The sequence below is a fragment of the Felis catus genome, chromosome D2, assembly GCF_018350175.1.
Source record: "Felis catus isolate Fca126 chromosome D2, F.catus_Fca126_mat1.0, whole genome shotgun sequence".
NCBI classification, from domain to species: Eukaryota; Metazoa; Chordata; class Mammalia; order Carnivora; family Felidae; genus Felis; species Felis catus.
Window position 1 is genome coordinate 6597500 of NC_058378.1, and position 20676 is coordinate 6618175.

The following is a 20676-nucleotide window of genomic DNA, read 5'->3' on the forward strand; positions in this document are numbered from 1 at the left end:
CCACAAATGTACCAACTCAGTGCCCACCCCCCGGACCTTTGCATGCATAGCTTCCCCAATACCGGCTCCCTCCCTAAATTTTATTTGCCTAACTAGTCCTTACTCATTCTCAAGAACTCACACAGATGTTACATCTTCCAGAAAATCTGCCAGTCTCCATTCCTCAAATGCCCAATATAGACTAATGCACTCTCTGTTTTCTTTTTTTTTTTTTTATTTTTTTTTTCAACGTTTATTTATTTTTGGGACAGAGAGAGACAGAGCATGAACGGGGGAGGGGCAGAGAGAGAGAGGGAGACACAGAATCGGAAACAGGCTCCAGGCTCTGAGCCATCAGCCCAGAGCCCGACGCGGGGCTCGAACTCACGGACCTCGAGATCGTGACCTGGCTGAAGTCGGACGCTTAACCGACTGCGCCACCCAGGCGCCCCTGCACTCTCTGTTTTCATATCACCCTGTTGCATCCCTTTCACAGAAATGTGATTACCTGCTGTTCTGTGACTTTTGCTAGACCATAAATCCTAGTAATCGTGAGGGGAGGGGCAGATTGTTACTTATTGTTATGCTCAGATAGTGGCTAGTACAGTATCTGTCACAACACATATCTGTGGAATGAAGTAGTGAATAAATTAATTAATATTAGTCCTTGTAGGAGCGTGTCCCTAAGGGAAGCCAGTAGGGGTTCCTAACCCTATTGGTGCCTTTGGACTCCTTTGGCAGTCTATTGAGACCTATGGACCCCTCTCAGAGTTAATGTTTTCTAAATGCATACAATAAAATACATGGCTGACAAAGAAAACCAATGAGACTGAAATACATGAATCAAACATTCATAGACCATTTTTGTGATAGCATAATGTTTGTTCTTCTTCATTGAATAACGAGTAATGTTTGTGTTTCCTGACTGAGTAATAAGGTCTAATAACTACTGTGATTTTATTTTATTTTTAATTTTTTTTAATGTTTGCTTTTATTTTTTGAGAGAGACAGAGACAGAGCGTGATTGGGGGAGGGGCAGAGAGAGAAGGAGACACAGAATCCGAAGCAGGCTCCAGGCTCCAAGCTGTCAGCACAGAGCCCGACTCGGGGCTTGAACTCACAAGCTGTGAGATCATGACCTGAGCCGAAGTCGGAGGCTCAACCGACTGAGCCACCCAGGCGCCCCTCCCCATCTTTCTTGAACTCTCTGCTGCTCTCCTTGTTATCTATCTCAAATCATGCTTTCCTCATCTCTTGGTATACCTGTTCCTGTCTGTTTCTGGGCCTTTCTCTCCCTGGGGTTACCCACCCCACCCCTCTCTCCCTTCCTTCCTCCTCAAAAATGATACATTGATATAGCTTCTGTGTCTCCTTCGGTGAACTTCTTTTTCTTATTTCTCACATATTCTTCTCTCCCTTCCGACTCATAATGCAGAAATGGAATTTTTACATTCGTTACTGTTTATAGATCTATTATTCTGAATTGTCAAGGCTATTAGACAAAACATTTAAATTCCTCTCTGATTTTTTTTTTTTTTTTGAGACAGAGACAGAACACGAGCAGGGGAGGGGTGGAGAGAGAGGGAGACACAGAATCTGAAGCAGGCTCCAGGCTCCGAGCTGTCTGCACAGAGCCCAACGCGGGGCTCGAACCCACGAGCTGTGAGATCATGACCTGAGCCGAAGTCAGAGGCTCAACCGAAGGAGCCACCCAGGCGCCCCCAGACTCCTGTGATTTTAAAATAGCAACGAGAGTGAAATGTTTCCAAATCTGCAATAACTCTAGGTGATATAAAACGTGTCTGTGGTCCCCATTGGTGACGAAGTCAGAGGTACTGCTAGTGTTATCGTTGTTTGAAACGTACACTCACAATGGAAGGAAATTCTAAGTGAACAGTTACAGAGGAATGCAAAACTGGATAAACGGAAATTATTCCCATCCAGTGTACCACAGTTAGGAATCCTTAGTCAACAGGATCTCCTAGAAGACAGGGACTTTTCAGGAGAGTCAACAGAGCTCACTGCTGGCGTCACTGGACGTTTGTCAAGGAGTAGACTGTATGCCTCCACGTGGACTCCCGAGACATGGCCAGCACCCGCGCTCATTACCAAAGCCCCCGACAAAATAACTCATTTCAGAAAAAGTGGAGGTCAGTGAGGCCAGAATTCTGACTTGAACTTGGAAAGGGCAAACTCCCAGATACAAATCTGACTTGAACTTGGAAAGGGCAAACTCCCAGATACAAATCCTCCCCAACACGACCTCTGGCTTATCATTCTCTCATCTGTCCCCAAACAAAATCACCACTCAAAAACCCCTTTGAGGAAGTCTAGACAGGAAACCTGCGTTTGCCACCACAGTCTTGATGAGGGTAGAGTTCACTGAAGCGACGAGAACTTTCCACTTTACCTGGTATTCTTCAAAGGTGGTAATGTAATGTGTGTACACGTTGCACAGGCCTGAAATGACGGCGGTCATGTTCTGCATCCCATAGGTTGCAAATTCCTGGTGGGGGAAAGGTAGAGCCCGATAAAATTGCTCTTCGCTGTACTGTATCCTATCGGCCCAGTTATACTTAACATACAATCGTAGATGTGAATCTCGTGTAAGGTGACTCTCTTAACCTCGTTCCTAATGATCAAAACTGTTCGGCCGTGTGCAAGTACCCACGAGGCCTTGGGGAAAAGTTAGAGCCGTAATTGCACTACCTGTGGGCAAGTCAGCGGCTCTAAGAACATCTCACTGGTTGGTTGAATTTGCAGATATAGAATCTTCTTATTACTAAAATACAGACCCTAAGCCCGTTTCCTTAAAAGGCATAATAGAAGGATACTAGCTGACCGTAGTGGTTATTTCCGGCTCTAAGTATGATTACGTCATTTTAGAAACATCTACACTACCTTCCTGAATAGGAAGAAAATCATAAATGCAGATAAAATACAGAATTCCTAATGTGGATTAGATTTTATTTAGACAGAACTTCAAGATATTAAGGTACGTAGGGTTATGTACTATTTGATCTGTAAAACCGTTATCAATTTTTAAATTATTAATAGATAAATATAGCAATAAAATATTTAAACCGGATTATAGCTTCCTTCTCATTTTTAAGCTTATTTTTATACCACTAATATTTCATATTCACCTCCACGCATTACTTCCTTTTTTATTTTTTTTTAAATTGTTTATGTTTTATTTATTTTTTGAGAGCAAGAGAGACAAAGCCTGAGTGGGGGAGGAGCACAGAGAGAGGGAGACACAGAACGGGAAGCAGGATCCAGGCTCTGAACTGTCAGCAGAGAGCCTGACACGGGGCTTGAACTCACAGACCACAAGATCATGACCTGAGCCAAAGTCGGATGCTTAACCGACTGAGCCACACAGGCACCCCTCTACGCATTACTTTCAAGTGTGTGAAACTCTAGGCATCTTAGCAACGATTAATTTAAAAGGTATCAGATCGCAGGATTAGGGAATTGTTTTCTCCTCCCCAAATATAAAGGTATACATATTTTATTTCATTTTTAACTCACTGCTTGAACGGCCTCCCGAAGTCTTCGTCCAGACATGGTCCTGAGTCAAGAAAACAGAGTTATCTAAGTGGTTCCCGACTCCAAAAGCATGCAAAGACCACAGAAAAACTTGCGGCGAAAGACAGGCGGGATCCTGGCTCTTAACACAACGCGGTAAGGCGCGTGCAAGCTCTGTGACGAGGCAGAGCTAAACTTGAGCCCCTTTCCCCCTGGCTGTCCCGTCTTCAGAACAAATCCTCAACTGAGAACAGACGACTTGGAGGAGGGAAAGGCCCTCCGTGAATATCACTGGCAAAGACGACGATCATTTTCCATTCGTTGACCCAAAAATATGTACTGTCTGCGTTCGATGTTAGCAAGAACTGAGGCAAGTTGAGAGTGTACATGCTCCTGCCTACAAAGAATTTACCGTTTCCTTCTTTCATTGAATCCTTAACAAAACACAGCATCTGCCACATAAGAGGCCCCCTTGTAAATTTTTTTTAACATTTATTTATTTTTGAGACAGAGAGAGACAGAGCATGAACGGGGGAGGGGCAGAGAAGGGGAGACACAGAATCGGAAGCAGGCTCCAGGCTCCGAGCCGTCAGCCCAGAGCCCGACGCGGGGCTCGAACTCGCGGACCGCGAGATCGTGACCTGAGTCGAAGTCGGACACTTAACCGACTGAGCCACCCAGGCGCCCCAAGAGGCCCCCTTCTAAGGGCTAAGGATTCAAGGGTATGAAGCTCACTTTCCAGGGGGGGCGGTGGGGGGGGGGCGGGGTGGGAGATGGTCAACAAGCAAATAAAAGAAATGGGATGGCAACCGTGGCTAAAGGGACCAGAAAGCAGAGTAAGGATGAAAAGGCGATTGCGGCGGTCCTTGTAATTATGAGGCCGCTGCTGATGCTGTGGGGACTTGGTGGTGGCGGTAAGGACAGTGTGAGCTGGGGTCAGCAGGACTGGCATCTCTGTTAGAGATCTGAACAAAGAGGTGAAGGAAGAGAAGAGTCGGTCGTGGGGATAAAAGGAGGGTCAGGGTTTCAGAATTTGCCGCAAGATCCCAAGTGGGGAAAACTGAAAAAAGAGTATGATACAGTGAGATACAAAGGAGCTAGTGCAGAATTATTTGCCCCCCACCCTCCGAGAAGAAGTGATTGCAACAGAAACACATACCCAGTAATTACATTTTTAACTATAAAGTAACAAAGAAAACTTACGTAAATTCCCCAGGGATGGCAATTATGGCCAAGGACCCAACGGTGATCATCTGAACATCAACGATGTCTGGGTGCCACGGGTGCGGTTTTGTCAGCTAAAAAACCCCAAATGTGAAAACTGTGTGAAAGGATATTGCTCTCTATATGGGCAAGCGACAGATGATGCTCAGAGAATTCCCTTTATTAAAGGATTTTAAATGTTTCCAGCTGTTTTCGGTGCTTTCTCCTCCTACCATAGATTTTCTTTCTAATTAATGAGGTAGTATTCAATATTCTATCTGGTCATAACATATGGATCTCAGTGCCAATGCCCCATTGACCTGAACTTGCTTTCTCATCCGTGAAGTTTTTGGTGGACCTGGCATGGTAGAATCGCAATGTGCAATAGACAAGCCAGAGAGGAGTGTGCAAGGTGAATAAGTAATTTTACCACCATGGGAACGGCTTAGCTTAATGACTTCCCTTTTGAGTCCAGTTACCAAGTCTTGCCTTGCCTTCCAAGTTTTCTCCAAGACAATCTATCCTTTTCCATAGTCAGATTAGTGTGCAAGCTTTTCCTCTATCCCTTCCTTTCCTCTCTTTCTTCTTCCTGAAGAATTCTAATCGAATACTAGAGGAAGAAAAAAACTCTATTTAAAATTTTTTCCACATCAACAACTTACATTATGAACACCAACGTGAAGTTTTGACGATCAGAATGTGAAAATCCATGGCCCAAAGCGGTATTAAAAGAATATTGCTTTAGTTAAACATGTTGCCTGAATTGTGAGAAAATGGAGGTATGGACATGTCCTTTTTTATGGGACCTGAGATGTTTTCCTCTGCAGAGAATTGTGTCTGAACGCCTTTCCTGGAGTCAACATCAATGAGTCCTGCATAAGGTAGATGTTGATCTAATTTTCCTTTTCCACTGTTTTAATCGTTTCAGTTATTTATCATAAAATCTAAGTCGCAATATTTAATAATCATGCCTCTTATTCCTTAGAGTGTGATTCTTAATACACATATTTTTAATATTAAAAATTTGATGTGAAATCTGAATAAGAACTCCCATGTCAGTAACGATCTATCATTTGTCTCTGACAATTCGTAAGCTTTAAAATAACAATATGCTAAGTTTACCATCACGGTCAAAATCCATTACCTCTCCAGTGTGAAGAAGGATTGGCTTTGGTTTATGACACCTTTTGATTTCTTCAGATGGCTTGCCCAGGAGTTGATCCCGAAGAGTGTCCCAGAATGGATCCCCTACTGTTGTCCCTGTTAGGAATATTATCACTAATTTGATTCTAACGCTCTGAAAAAAATGTCATCACTTTGACAAATGCACAGCAGTGACTTCATTACAAAGATGTTATGAAGGTTGTTGTCCAAGAGTGCCAAACAGATTGAATAAGAGAAGAGGCAAAATTTCCTGTGCTTCCTAAAATAGGAGTCATTATTTACTTAGATCCTTGGTGTGGCCAATAGGATAAAAGAATGTATTTTGTTCAAGGTCCTTAAGGTTTTGTTTCCACTGCTCTTCCTCATTCATGTTTCAAATAAAAACAAAATGATATAATTAACTGTAGATTTACGAACTAAATCACATTCTTCCCATTGTAGAAACTAAAAACGTCAATCTCCAACTTGAAGCACTGATTGTTTGGCTTGTGGCCCAAAGAAAGAGCCTCTCTTAACTCTCCACCTAAATATCCACACATGTGTGTGCCCGCGCACGCACACACACACACACACACACACACACACAGTAAAAAAAAAAAAATCACACATGAAAGCAACAATCTGGGGAAAAGTTACATTAACTCTGAAACCTATGAACTTAGAATCTATATTTCATTAGGAAAATATAACACTTATAAACATATATGGACCTATTAACAGAGCACCAAAACACATGAGCCAAAACTGACAGAAATGGAGGGAGAAAGAGACAATCAATAATAATAGCTGGAGCTTTAATAACCCCACTTTCAGTAATATGGCTCATTTGGTTAAGCATCCAACCTCAGCTCAAGTCATGATCTCATGCTTCCTGGGTTCCAGCCCCACATCGGGCTCTGTGCTGACAGCTCAGAGCCTGGAGCCTGCTTTGGGTTCTGTGTCTCCCTCTCTCTCTCTGTCCCTCCCCTGCGCGCGCTCTCTCTCTCTCAAACTAATAAATAAACAGTAAAAAAAAAAAAAAAAAGAATCCCAGTTTCAGTAATAGATGGGACAACGAGTCAGAAGACCAACAATAGAAAAGGTGAACAGCACTAGAAGCCAAGTGGACCTAACAGGTACCCGCAGATACCTCCGTCCACGCAGCAAGAACGTAACAGACACTCTGTGCAAGTGCATACAGGCACTGTCCAGGATAGACTATAGGCTGGCCATGAAACAAAGTCCAGCAAACGTCAAAAGGTGTAAGTAATACAAAGTATGTTTTACAACCGCAATGTAATGAAATTAGGAATAAATTACAGAAGAAAATTTGGGAAACTCACAAATACATGGAAATGAAGCAACATGATCATAAATTGACAACGGTCAAGGAGGAAATCAAAAGAAAATACGAAAGCACTTTCCACATGCACCTCCGTGTTTACAGCAGCACTATCGACAATAGCCAAAGTACGGAAAGAGCCCAAATGTCCATCAATGGATGAAACGATAAAGAAATTGTGCTGTATATATACAATGGAGTATTACTCGGCATCAAAAAGAATGAAATCTTGCCATTTGCAACTACGTGGATGGAACTGGAGGGTACTAGGCTAAGTGAAATTAGTCAGAGAAAGACAAGCATCATATGACTTCACTCCTATGAGGACTTTAAGAGACAAAACAGATGAACATAAGGGAAGGGAAACAAAAGTAATATAAAAACAGGGAAGGGGACAAAACAGAAGAGATTCTTAAATATGGAGAACAAACAGAGGGTTACTGGAGGGGATGTGGGAGGGGGGATGGGCTAAATGGGTCAGGGGCACTAAGGAATCTCCTCCTGAAATCATTGTTGCACTAGATGCTAACTAATTTGGATGTAAATTTAAAAAATAAAATTAAAAAAATAAATTAAAAAAAAAAAGCAACATCCATCCATACTCTGAAATGCAAAGAAAAGCTGACTCCCGTTCTATGTGAATCCGTAGAAGCTGTGTTCCAGGAGACCCATCCCTGGGAAATCTGGCTGTCACGTGCACACCTGGAAAGCACGCATGCCCCTGTGTTTAAAGGCAACAGTAACAAATGACAAACGTATTGGCTGTAGCGAAGCCCTTCAGAGCCCTGACGCTTCAGAGCCCAGAACCACAGAGGTCACGACATGCCCCCTCACCCTGCGTGAAGTTGAGGCTCCCGAACCCGTCGATTGTGCCGGCCGCGAAACTGTAGCCCAGGGCAGGTTTACAGGTTTGGGCCTAAAGGGAAGATTTTGAAACAGACACAAAGATGAGAGGTCAACAGAACAAGAAACAGAAGTCAAACTTCCATAAGTACTGAGATCAGCCCAGAGCTCTCCCCTCGTGGCATGATCAGTGTGGCTCAGGGACACTTACTGTGTGGGTGGAGTTGAGCCAGACGGTGACGTTGGACATATTCACCCACTGATGGGCCGCGGCCAGTGGTCCCGTCAGCTCCTGGGAGGCCGAGGCATACAGTTCCTAGAAAACCCACACAGGCTCGCTGTTGAACGCAGAAGAGCTAAAATGAACAGTACGGATATTACCCCGTAAGCACCAATTTGGAAAAGCATCTCTCAGCCAAGGTTTTCTGGCTGCTTAGAAGTGGCCACCACCCACGTGGGTCCCTCTGCCACCTCCAGTCGCTTCCCAGACTCGTGGCGGCCCTGAGACCATTGACCTGTGTCTACTCCCCACAAACACGAAAGTCTAGGTATACGGCCCGTGGCACCAAAAGGCCTCCATCTCTCTTGAAAGACGGTCAAGAAAATTTAAGATTAGGAGTAGGTGGGCCCATCGCTGGCTTGGCCAGGAGGAGAGCTCAACCTCAGGGATTCTCTGAGTGAGTTCCCTGCCACCAAAAGACAGCTGGAAAGACTTCACGACCCACGTCGTCTGCCCCACCCACCATCCACGCTTTGATGTTCTGTTCTGTTTTGTTTCCCTTCAGGGTGAATTGACGCTTTTTTTTAACCTTGCAGGGAAATGGCAGACATCGCATTCAGAAACTGATCTGCACCAGACACGGTAGGCCAGTCCCGCCTCAGCACATGCCCCCTTTGTTTGACACCTAACTGTCCCCACTCTGTCCCCATCCTCGCTCCTACGGCCACGTGGGGGCTCTCAGGTGAGTCGTGGGTAACACCAGCTGCTGCCCGCCTTTCTGACGAAAAGCAAAGGTGTGCCTTGCTGAGAAGAGATTCCAGCCTGTGAGATGAACCCCTATGACTCGCGGGCCCAGGACAATAACACTGAAGTGTGTCACAGGTGCCTCCCCTAAATAGAATCTGTTCATTTAGAACAATCCTCTGATGATGCCACAGTAATAAAGCAGGAAGTGCAGCAACTAGGCTGGCTGCTGTCTAATGGCTTTAAAGGTACTTTAGCTCTTCCTTACTTGCTCCTGAAACATTTTAGAACCCTTGGAGCAGAATATTTACTTAAACACACACGTGTGTGTGCACACGCACGCGCAGCAAAGGTAGGAATGAGCCAGGCAAAGGAAGAGATTTAACTATGGGGGATACCAGAGCCTGAAGTCATTCTTTGTCTTCTCTTTTCTTCTTTTTTAGTATTTTTTAATGTTTATTTATTTTTGAGAGAGAGAGAGAGAGAGAGAGAGAGAGAGAGAGCAAGCACAGGTGGGGGAGGGGCAGAGAGAGAGAGAGAGACACAGAATCCAAAACAGGCTCCAGGCTCCGAGCTGTCAGCACAGAGCCCGACATGGGGCTCAGACTCATGGACAGTGAGATCATGACCTGAGTCAAAGTCGGACACTTAGCCGACTGAGACACCCAGGCCCCCCATCCTTTGTCTTTCCAATCAGTTATCTGGGGTGCCTGGGTGGCTCAGCCGATTAAGTGTCCGACTTCGGCTCAGGTCATGATCTCACAGTCCGTGGGCTCGAGCCCCACGCCGGGCTCTGTGCTTGACAGCTCAGAGCCTGCTTGGGATTCTCTCCCTCTGTCTCTGCCCCTCCCCACTCACACTTTCTCTCTCTCAAAATAAACAAATAAACTTAAAAAAAAAAAAATCCGATGTCTGTCCCCATAGGAGCTGACACAAAATTTGGGGGAAAATGGAAGCCAAAGTCTAGCAGAGGGAGAAGCAGAGAGCAACTCCTCGTAATCTCAATGGAGCCCAGATTCTGTCCTCATCACAAAATGTTTTAAAAAGGAAGGAGAAGAAAATGTAAAATGGAGAGCCTATGCCGTATTGAAGCCTAGGGAGTCATCTGAATCCGAATTTCCAGAGCAGGAGCGAACGGTTCTGCTTGGCCTTGACGCTGAAGGAGTGAAGGGTGGCCAGGTGGCCCGGTGGGTCCGGATCCATCTGGTCACGTCTGACACCGTGTTACCTGGAATCCTTACACCGTCTGTCACCATGCTGTCGGAAGCACGCGTTCTGGCCCCAACAGAGTGTTTCCCTGCCTCCTTGGTTTTAAAAGCACTTCCTCGGGGAAGTCAGAGGGGCAGCCCGAGACGGGGGGTCTTGTGCCTTCGGAAGCGGCCTTCCTCGCGGGCCTGGAACAGCAGGCTTCCAGACTCCACGGCGCAGCTCGGGCTCCTGCTGTCTCTTACCATTACCGTCTCTGTAAGGAGCGCTGCCCGTGGATTTGAAAGAACGAGGTTAAATGAACATGAAAGAGGCCGGCCCGTGGCTGACCTTTGCTCTCTGGTATATGATCCCTCCGATAATCTGAGTGCTGTTGAACATGTCGTGGCCGGGTCCCATAGCGATGCACATGCTAGACTACAACACAGGGAGACAAGACGGGCTCTTAGTGAAAGAAGCAATTATCTCAAGGAACGCAAAATCACAAGTGAATCTGAGCCAATCAGAAACCCAGTCAACGTTATATTGGAAGACATAGGTGAGCCACTGGAAAAAAATAAAAATCAGTGGATAAACCTGGCTCTATCCTTCCCTTCTGACCCCAGAAAACGTTGACATTGACCAGATACTTAAATACTATAATTGAAACTTAAAAAGCATGTCAAGAAAATGCGGATGAACACCTCCTTAATAACCTTCTGATTCATCCCTATGGAGTTGGGTTTTCTCTTATTTGCAGTAAAAAGCATCCTATATGTGTATCAAAATTATCACAGTGTATGCCTTAAAATGATACAATGTTATCTCTCAATTATATCTCAATAAACCTGAGAGGAAAAAAGCAAAAAAAAAAAAATCCTACTGGATACACAGTGGAACACAGATGAAAATAGGTGATTTGCAAAAAAGAAATGTAAATCTCTGTTCAACATTAAAATACATTCAAGCCTGTGAATCATTAAATTTACATTTAAACTACAAAAAGGAACTCCACCTGTTCTGTTGGCAAAGACTGAATGCTCGATAAACCAGGCATCAGGGAGGCTTTGGGGAAAGGGTCACTCACACACTGTGGCTGGGGACAGGACTCATGGTCACCCCCAGGGGAGCTGTGCTTTCCCTTGAACAGCAAATTCGCTCGCAAGAATTTGTCCTAAGGCGAAACTCATACACGTGTGAAAATATGTATGACACACATAGTCCATTTATGTGATGGGAGGAAAAAAGAAGGGAGAGAGGAGGGAAGGAAAGAAAATATTCATCACGAGGGGATCGGTGAACTAACTTACGGTACTTAAAACCGAAAACTGTACCATTCGTTTAAAGGATGTTTTAAAGTGTATTCACTGGAGGGGCGCCAGGGAGGCTCAGCGGGTTAAGCGTCTGACGCATGAATTTGGCTCAGGTCATGATCCCAGGGCTGTGGGTTCGAGCCCCGTGTTGGGTTTCATGCTGAGCGTGAAGCCTGCTTGGGATTCTCTCTCTCCCTCTCTCTCTCTGCCCCTCCTCTGCTTTCTCCCTCTCTCTCTTTCTTGCTCTCAAAATAAATAAATAAACTAAAAAAAATAAAGTATATTCGCGGGAAATAAGAAAGCAGCTATAGAACAGCATTCCCAGCGTGACCTCGTTTGTGTACAACTGTGCGGGCACGTAGGAGTGTGGAAGCCGAAAAGGCTGCCTAGTAGGATGTTCATTTAAGGTTTAACAGGTTAATCGTGGAGTTAGAGGCTGCGCGTTGACCTGTTGCGTTTCCCGAACTTCTCAACATCGTTTGCATTGTTAACAAGTATATAGCTTTGTTTTAATGACAGCTAGTTTCTGAAGTTAAAAAAAAAAATCTGTTGAAAGAAGCGACGCGAAAGCAAGAGATACGGCAACATTTGCCCCCTTCCCTCTTTCTGTTTCTCAAGCGAATCACGATTTTGTTCAAAAAGGCATGCGTCTTTCACAGTCAACGGTTCCATTCCCAGCCCAGGTAAGTCCAAGACAACCATGGTAATTCCCTAGGCCCTCCCCAAGATTGGTCAGGAACCCCAGCCTGAGCCTGTCAGCACACTATTTCCCCTGCAACCGTTTCGGTCCAGGAATGGGTATGTACCTCCCGTGACCCAATCAGAAGGAAAAGAACTTTTATTCCACGGTTAGAGACGGGTTTTCTCTCTCTCCTCTCACCATATTTGGGGGGAGAAAAGGATATACCGTCCTCAGTACTGACTGCCATCTTGCAATCATGAGGGAAGCAAATCTAACAGATGGAATGGAATGGAGAGAAAGAGAATTCTGTCGCGGGAGAGGGTGTGATTCTGTGATAATTTTTACTGATTAAAAGTATTCTCCTTGTAGGAAAAAACTACAAAAGTGTATAAATAGAATAAAAACAATAAACAAAATCCACAGAATAAATCCCCCCTGTAATGCCATAGTAATGCCAAACAGAGAAAGTCAGGGTTAACAATTCTGTGGGTTTCACTTTGTCTTTTCCCTACAATACATTTATTTTCAAAACTGCAATCATAATCAATATACAAGATTAAATCCTGATTTTCTTCCTTTTTTAATTTTTTAATGTTTATTTATTTTTCAGAGAGAAAAACAGAGTGCCAGATGGGAAGGAGAAGAGAGAGAGGGAGACACAGCATCCGAAGCAGGCTCCAGGCTCTGAGCTGTCAGCACAGAGTCTGATGCGGGGCTTGGACTCACGAGCCGTGAGATCGTGACCTGAGCCGAAGTCGGATGCTTAACCCACTGAGCCACCCAGGCGCCCCCCCAAATACTGATTTTCTAAATCAACATTGTGTACTGTGAGCTTTTTCCCACATTCAATATTCCAACACAGTAGTTTGTTAGTACATAATATTCTACTGCAAACAGGTACCATAATTTATTTAAACGTTTCCTCTCTGAATGATGGAATTCAACAAGTAATCTTGAAATCGAATGTGAATGAATGATGTGTGAACATTTTGCAAAGGAAGAGTAACAAAGGAAGACTTTCTATACCAAACTGGTAATATATAAGAGAAAACTCTAATTGTTACGCTCTACTACCCGTTGGGTAGAATTGATGGGAATAGAATAAATAGCCCAGAAATGACGTTTAATAAAAGTCATATCACAGGTGACATGTTCTATAAACACAAAGAACAAGAGCCCAGAAACTACGATCTGCTTCTCACGTCAAGGCAGAAAAAATCTAAATGAACGTGGCAGGGAAACAGTGAAATAAATGACGGTGTGGCCTAAATAAAGCCATACTAATAATAGTAAGTCTTTAAATCTTGCCACACAGACCTGTGTTCAGCCCTAAAACAATTTTAAAGACAACAAAGCAGGTGGAAAACTCGAATCCCAGTCCCACTAAAAAAATCAACAAAGAAGTTGTAAAATTTTGTTCGTGAATGTGTGGCCAAGTATATAGGAAGAGGTGGGATAGTGGTAACTTCCTGGGAGGGGGGAGAAGGAAGGGAATGAAGAGGAACTCACTTTTTACTGCCCTCTAGGTTTTCCATGTTGTGTGAGTTTTGACAGCAAGATTTGTTGTTTGTGACTTTATTTTTATTTTTTAATGTTTGTTTATTTATTTATTTAGTTAGTTAGTTATTTCTGAGAGAGAGAGCACGAGCAAGGGAGGGGCAGAGAGAGGGGGAGACACAGAATCCAAAGTGGGCTCCAGGCTCTGAGCTGTCAGCACAACCCAACACAGGGCTCAAATTCATGAGCCGGGAGATCATGACCTGTGCAGAAGTCAGATGCTTAACCAACTGAGCCACCAGGCATGCCAATGTTTATTTAATTTTGAGAGAGAGAGAGCAAGCACGAGCAAGGGAAGGGCAGAGAGAGAGGTAGACACAGAATCCAGGCTCTGAGCTGTCAGCACAGAGCCCGACGCGGGGCTCAAACTCACAAACTGTGAGATCGTGACCTGAGCCGAAGTTGGCCGCTAAACCGACTGAGCCACCCAGGCACCCCTGTTGTTTGTGATTTTAAAGAAAAGAAAAAAAAATGTTGATGTGTTGTGTGTGTGTGTGTGTGTGTGTGTGTAATGGTGTGTGTAATGCTGTAGACTTCACAAGTGAGAAACATCTCAGGCAAGCAGTTTCTGGTACTAACTTGTGATATCAGAAATGCCAAGGTGAAATGTTTCAGACTGTCCAAGTTTGGGCAAGGGTATTTCATCTCTGACATTTACTAATTGCCTCACCATTCAAAACACTTAAGAGTCAATCCAATGGAGAACTAGAATTTTATCCAATCGAAATTTAGTGGGTGCTCCTGAGAGGTCAGTAGGCCTGGGTGCACTTGGGGAGAACACAATTATAAGTTAATGGTGAATACTTAAAATGCACATGAGATGCAAACACAAAGATCTCATGTCATAATTACCTACCCCACCGATGGGACAAGAGCTATTGGCGTTATCACAAGAGTCTCCTGTGTTGACACAACGCGGGCCAAGAATATTGGGGGACACATCTCCGAGGTTTGATGAAGCAAAGGCTGCTACGTAGGGTCCCTGCCAAAAGAAACATCCAACTGCCTTTTATTCTTATTTCCCACAATGAATTCCATTCAAAACACAAACATTCCATCCACTCTGGGGAACTCTTCAAAACCATTTGAGCACAATAAAAGGAGGAGGTAGGACATTCTGAGAAACTTTGCGAAAAAATTCACATTGCAGTCAGCGTACATGTTATCACGCTCATGATATTCCAACGATCAATAAAGCTGTTTCAAATAGGAGAGTTTCAACTCTGTGCCACAAACAGAAACATTTTGACAAGAAACACAGCATACAACAACACGGTATAAAATGCTGACTCATCAAACTCCTTCCTGGTATTGTATCTGGAGCTGACAGGTCCCTTTCTCCTTGAAAAATAAATCTCCCTACTGGCTTAAAAAGAAAATATGAATCCAGATGTTCCTGTGGCAAAACTGAACCTAAATATAGCATTCACCATCCATATCTACCTCTGTGTATCTTTTCTTTTAGCTCTTCAACCTGAAGTAACAGCATATAACCTTTTTGAGTGGTGTAAGACATTAACCTCAACCCAGCTGATGTAATTCTACCTTCCATGACTTCAATTTTCTTAGGGAAAGAAATAAGCAGGTATTGGAGATCATGTGTCTTTTTTTTACACCAAAAAGATAACTTATCTCAAAATGCCCCAGCCAGTGATCATAAATGGGAAGTTCCTTTCTTTTCCCTAAAATGCAGGCTAAAATGAAAAAAAAAATAGCATTTTATCAGTCAGGAGCTAAAAGATCACTATGAATGTTCATGGGGCTAATAACTTTGGTATCATGGCACTTTCTAGACATTTATCCTAGTCAAGGGCTTGGGGTTCTTATCGTCCTATATTCTTTGGCATTTGGGACTTGGACCTTAGGATCCAACAGAGCAGCCCCCCCCCCCCACAACCGCTTAGCTATCTGTAGTCAGTAATTGACACAGAGCTGAGGAGATTTCTGAGGCACATGGACTGAGTTCCGGCCCCCATCTCTGATTCCATCCCTCATTGCGTTTCAAAGTTACGATAACAAGTCTGGTGGGTTAGGGTCGTCTCTCCCTTGGGGCTTATTAAAAGAAAGTATGACGAAACTCCTTAAAAGGAAATTCGCCATTAACAGGGAAATCTGGACCGCAGAAAAGATTCATCACCTGTCCCCTCCTCATTCAGGTTCTTAACACTACTCAGAAGGTACTTAATACTTTGATAGCTCTGAAGAGGAAAGTTAACATCAACCCGGTTGATCATATTCCCAAGCCGATCAAAAAGTACCACGTATTGCAAAAATCTTGAGCTTGTCCTTCCTTCTCTAACTAATTGCAACTTTATGAAGCTACAGATGTCAGCAGCATTTGACACAGTCATTGTTAATTTTTCTTCCCCTCTCAGGGAGGATGGAGAATTCTTTTTATCCAAGCATATTAGTATGTGACGTGCCTGATGACACTTTACACTGAAGATGTGAATCAGCTATTCTGAGCATTGTACGAATGAGGATCTAATGAGTTAAGATGATGTTTTCAATGACCCAAATCTCACCTGTCCAGGTAGATATCCTTTGTTCTTCTCTTGCTCAAAAAGGTAAGACGCATAGCCCATGTTGTCACTATTGACAAGGTGATTGGTATTGTTCATGCTGACGGGGTGGATGGCAAACCAGCTGTAAGAGAAAAGGAGCCCTCGGCTCAGGAAGAGAACCAGGTGATGGAGTCAAAATAATGCCTGCGAGCTTTGGTTTTCTCCAGCAGGAAAAAAAAACAAAACAAAACAAAAACGTTTTCAACGGTAGGCCTTTCACATTTAGGTTATTTCACTGATGATGAGCTTAGCTTACGAATAATATACTCAAAAAGTCTAGGCATTTATGTAAGTCAAAAATACAAAACTAAATGGTCAGCGATCAGACGATATGCCTAAAGCATTGTGTGGGTGCCGACCTTGTCCTTCAAGACAGGTGCACATAACAATGATTGAAGTCAACCCTATCTAATTCAGAAGACCTTTACGGAGACCCTGCCGTGTGCCCAGTTCTGAACACACTGAAGCTTCCTTACACCCAGGGTCAGACAAAGATGCAAACAAATGGCTTTAGTGCAGTGTGACAAACGTTATAAAAAATAGGCATAAAGTGTTTGGGGACCACAGATGACTAGCAATTAATTCTTAAGGGCATTCCAGGGGGAAGGAACAACACAGTAAGCGCACAGAGGTGTGAAAGAGGCTGTTATGCATAATTTGATGTTAGCCGTATGCATAGTAATACCTGTTTAAGTATAGAGCCACAACGTCTACAAACTAATTTCACATCTGTTACCATACTTGCACTTCACAATGGCCCTGGAGCCCAGGCAGTTATGACCTCCACCCGGCAAGGTGTCTCAGAGAAGCAAAATGGTAGCTCATTGGTCATAGGGGACCAAGACTAAAGTTGGGGTCTTGGGACACCTTGTCCAATGGCCTTTGTAGGATCGAACCTCCACGTGGATAAAAAAGATACAGAATGGAAGGCTGGAAAGCAAATTAACTAGAATGAATGCTCAAGAAAAGAGAGATGCTAATTCATGAACTTTCAGGCCCATGTAGGATTTGTAAAAAAAAAAAAAAAAATCTTTTGTTGGTTTAATTCTTTGCTGACGACTCTATAAAACATTTCAGCTTACATTCCTACCTAAGTAATATAGCTCACAAAACTGAACATTTACTTACTGACTAGGGATGTTTTTAAACATCAAGGTCATCATTCAGGATTCAGTTCTCATTGCCCAACAGATGTATACGTAGGTCAGAGATGGCCAGCACAAGGCCCACGGGGGCTGGGCAGGCAACATGGATGAGTTCAGCTGGTAGGTGCCACGGGGACCGGTGTGGACTGTGGATACCCGGAGGCACTTGCATGGGCCTAAAGACTCTACTATGGGTCTACTAAAGACTCTACCGGAGGCACTTGCATGGGCCTAAAGACCTCTACTATGCAGCTGCCAAATGTTGCCTTATGAGAGTAAGCCAGAACTTCCAGATCTTTGATAAATCCACGATTTTGCGAAATATTTATCGATTTATGTTTCAAGTTTATTTACTTATTTTGAGAGAGAGAGAGAGAGTGTGCACGTGCGTTCACATGCACACGTGCCTGCCTGTGAGCAGGGGAGAGGCAGAGAGAGAGGGAGAGACAACCCCAAGCAGGCTCTGTGCTCAGCATAGAGCCGGACTCGGGGCCAAACCCACGAGCCTGGGATCATGACCTGAGCCAAAATCAAGAGTCGGATGCCTAACGGATGAGCCACCCAGGCACCCCTCGATTAAAAAACTCTTGAAGAAGTAAATGGTGTGAGAGGAAAGGGGTGAAGTTTGGGCAAAATGGCTGAAGGGGAACGGGAGGCACAGGTTTGCAGTTAGGGAAGGGGTACGTCACGGGGGTGGAAGGTGCAGCCCAGGGAACAGAGTCAATGGCAGCGTACCAGTGCCCTGTGGTGACAGACAGGAGTTCCGCTCGTGGTGGGCATAACACAAGGCACAGAATCGTCCAGTCTCTATGTTGTACACCTGAACCAAATATAACATTGTGTGCCCACTACACCCAAATAAAAAAAAATTTTTTAATTAAAAAAAAAGAGAAGAAAAAAATTTTCATTAAAAAAGAAAGAGAGAAGTAAATAGCACAGAATAAAAGGAGGAGAAATCTTACCGATTAAGAGACTTAACATACATAGCCAACAAATGGAGTTGGTGGGCGGACTGTTTGGATGCTGATTCAAATAAAACAATTATAAAAAGATCTTACTGACACAATCAGGGAAAACTGAACACAGTCTAGGTTTTAGAGCATATCAAGAAACTATTTTTCATTTTGTTGGTTGGGATCATGGGTTATGGTTATATTTTTTTACATTTTTCCCTGATAGAGATATACACTGAAATATATATGAGTGAAATGATTTGCTATCTGGTGTTGGCTTTTAAAACTCTAGAAAAGCAAGGGTGGCTCAGCTGGTTAAGCGTCAAACTCCGGCTCAGGTCACGATCTCCCGGTTCGTGGGTTCGAATCCCACGTCACGCTCTGTGCTGACAGCTTGGAACATGGAGCCTGCTTCACATTCTGTGTGTGTGTGTGTGTGTGTGTGTCTTCCCCTCCCCCACTCGCACTATGTCTCTCTCAAAACATAAGCATTAAAAAAGAAAAATTAAAACTCTAGCAAAGCAAAACAAAAGGAGAGGAGGGATGAAACAGAGTGGCAGAATAGTGCTAATTACTGAAGGTGGATAATAGTTACATGGAAACTCAAAGACTAATCGCTCTAAATTGGCATATATTTGAAAATTTCTATAATAGTGTTTTTTTTCATGTTGGCATCCACTTAGAATTTTTTTAAACAGTGTTGAACAAACCAATCACCAGCCTCTGAGCTAAATTTGTTCCCCAAAGTATGTATTGCCCCCATGTAAAGGAACAGAAGATTAGGTTAAGGGTGGTTCTGAGCTCATGCCCTAAAGTTACTTGCAAAATTTCTCTTTTGAAAAAATCCTTATACTAGTTTCCTTTTTGCGGATATGGGTTTGCCTCCTTCTCCTAAAACTCAGGTGCCAGAGAAAATTCTAGTCAACTAGTGTTTTCCAGTTAGTTGGGAGTCTGTCTTTTTGCAGTTTTAATCCATTTAGTTTGGAAGGAAAATGGGGTGGTGGCCGTGACCTTCCCATGGCTCCCCAACCGGAACACTTCTGTCTAATATGATTGCCCTGGGGTCAGCCAGCTTCAGCCAGACTGCAATCTCTCTAGGGCAATCAAAGGAAGCCTGTGGAACAATTGTATCAACATGGACTGTCATGTCGCTCTGATGAGGTGAGGGATTTTATACACAGGATCTAATTTCATCCTAAAAGCATGCTTGGAGGCAGATGTTATCATTGTCCTTATTTTATGGCCAAGGAAACGAAGTCTCAGAGTGAGCCAGTAAGTAATCTGACCAAGGTCACACCCGTTGTTAAGTCAAGAAGCAGGTCTAAGAGTCCAGGTTTGTCAGACCACAGAGCCCAAGTTCTAATCTTCTGTGGGATACTGGCTCTGTCCCCTCCGTTCATTCACCTGCTCATTCAATACACAGTTAACTTTGATTCTGTGCCAGGCACTGGAGACGTGGAGGTGAGCGAGGCATCATCTTGCCCCTGAGAAATGCTTGGGAGAGGATGCGACATCTGAGCTGGGTCTTAAAAGAGGAGTAGGGACTCGGCAAAGGGATCACTGGAGAAAACTCATTTGTAGCAAAGGCATCAAGATGGGTTTAGAGGACGGACGGTCATCCTGGCCACAGCGTAACGGATAAAGGCAAGGAGAGATGACAATTGTTCTTCTCATTCAACCCACATGAATTTGTTAGCAGCAAGAGTGTGGTTGGCATTGTGTTACACGCCAAGGAACACACAGGGGGATCAGGTGTGTTCTCTCAATCAGGGGCCGACAATAATATCTGTAGAGAAAGCAACTGCTGAGAATTCTAGTCTGCTAATTAGACTTGAATTCGTATTGATTTCATGCCTTTATGTTCATTTATTTTAGGCCTTGGAAAATTAATTGAATTTGCCTTTCTCCACAAGACTGAAAAAATAAGCATTCGGAAAAGTGATGTGAATCTCAGAGTGAGAAGATGCTGTATTTTTCCTCCTCTGGCCTTTGAAATATGTGCGATTAAAATACCAGGCTTGTCACAGCGACCAAAGTGCGATGGGAACAGATGAGTATTGTAAAGATATGCAGAAAGGTCATCATTTTAATATAAGAAAGCGGCCCTCACAATTTATTTTATCTGGTCCAAACAACATTCTTCCAAGCAAAGTTCCAAAGAGCGAAGTTAGGTCGAGGTAATTTCAAAAGAAGTTAGAGCACAGATATAAACGGATAACTGACGTCCCTGTTAATAAACATTTCTAAATAATGATTACATCACAGCTAGGAG

At 43.7% G+C, this 20676-nt stretch overlaps 1 protein-coding gene across 4 annotated transcripts in view; it reads right to left on the reverse strand.

Annotated features, from left to right (window-relative positions):
• Nucleotides 1-20676, reverse strand: part of ASAH2 (N-acylsphingosine amidohydrolase 2) — a 100396-nt gene that overhangs the window by 16282 nt on the left and 63438 nt on the right. For all 4 annotated transcript variants that reach the window (XM_045039862.1, XM_045039861.1, XM_045039863.1 and 1 more), the window contains exons 9-17: nucleotides 16268-16388; nucleotides 14599-14724; nucleotides 10542-10628; nucleotides 8253-8357; nucleotides 8033-8114; nucleotides 5858-5973; nucleotides 4714-4808; nucleotides 3514-3553; nucleotides 2390-2485 (exon numbers count right to left, since the gene is read on the reverse strand). In XM_045039862.1, the coding sequence (XP_044895797.1) occupies nucleotides 2390-2485; nucleotides 3514-3553; nucleotides 4714-4808; nucleotides 5858-5973; nucleotides 8033-8114; nucleotides 8253-8357; nucleotides 10542-10628; nucleotides 14599-14724; nucleotides 16268-16388 (868 nt within the window). The remainder of the gene's footprint in view (nucleotides 1-2389; nucleotides 2486-3513; nucleotides 3554-4713; nucleotides 4809-5857; nucleotides 5974-8032; nucleotides 8115-8252; nucleotides 8358-10541; nucleotides 10629-14598; nucleotides 14725-16267; nucleotides 16389-20676) is intronic.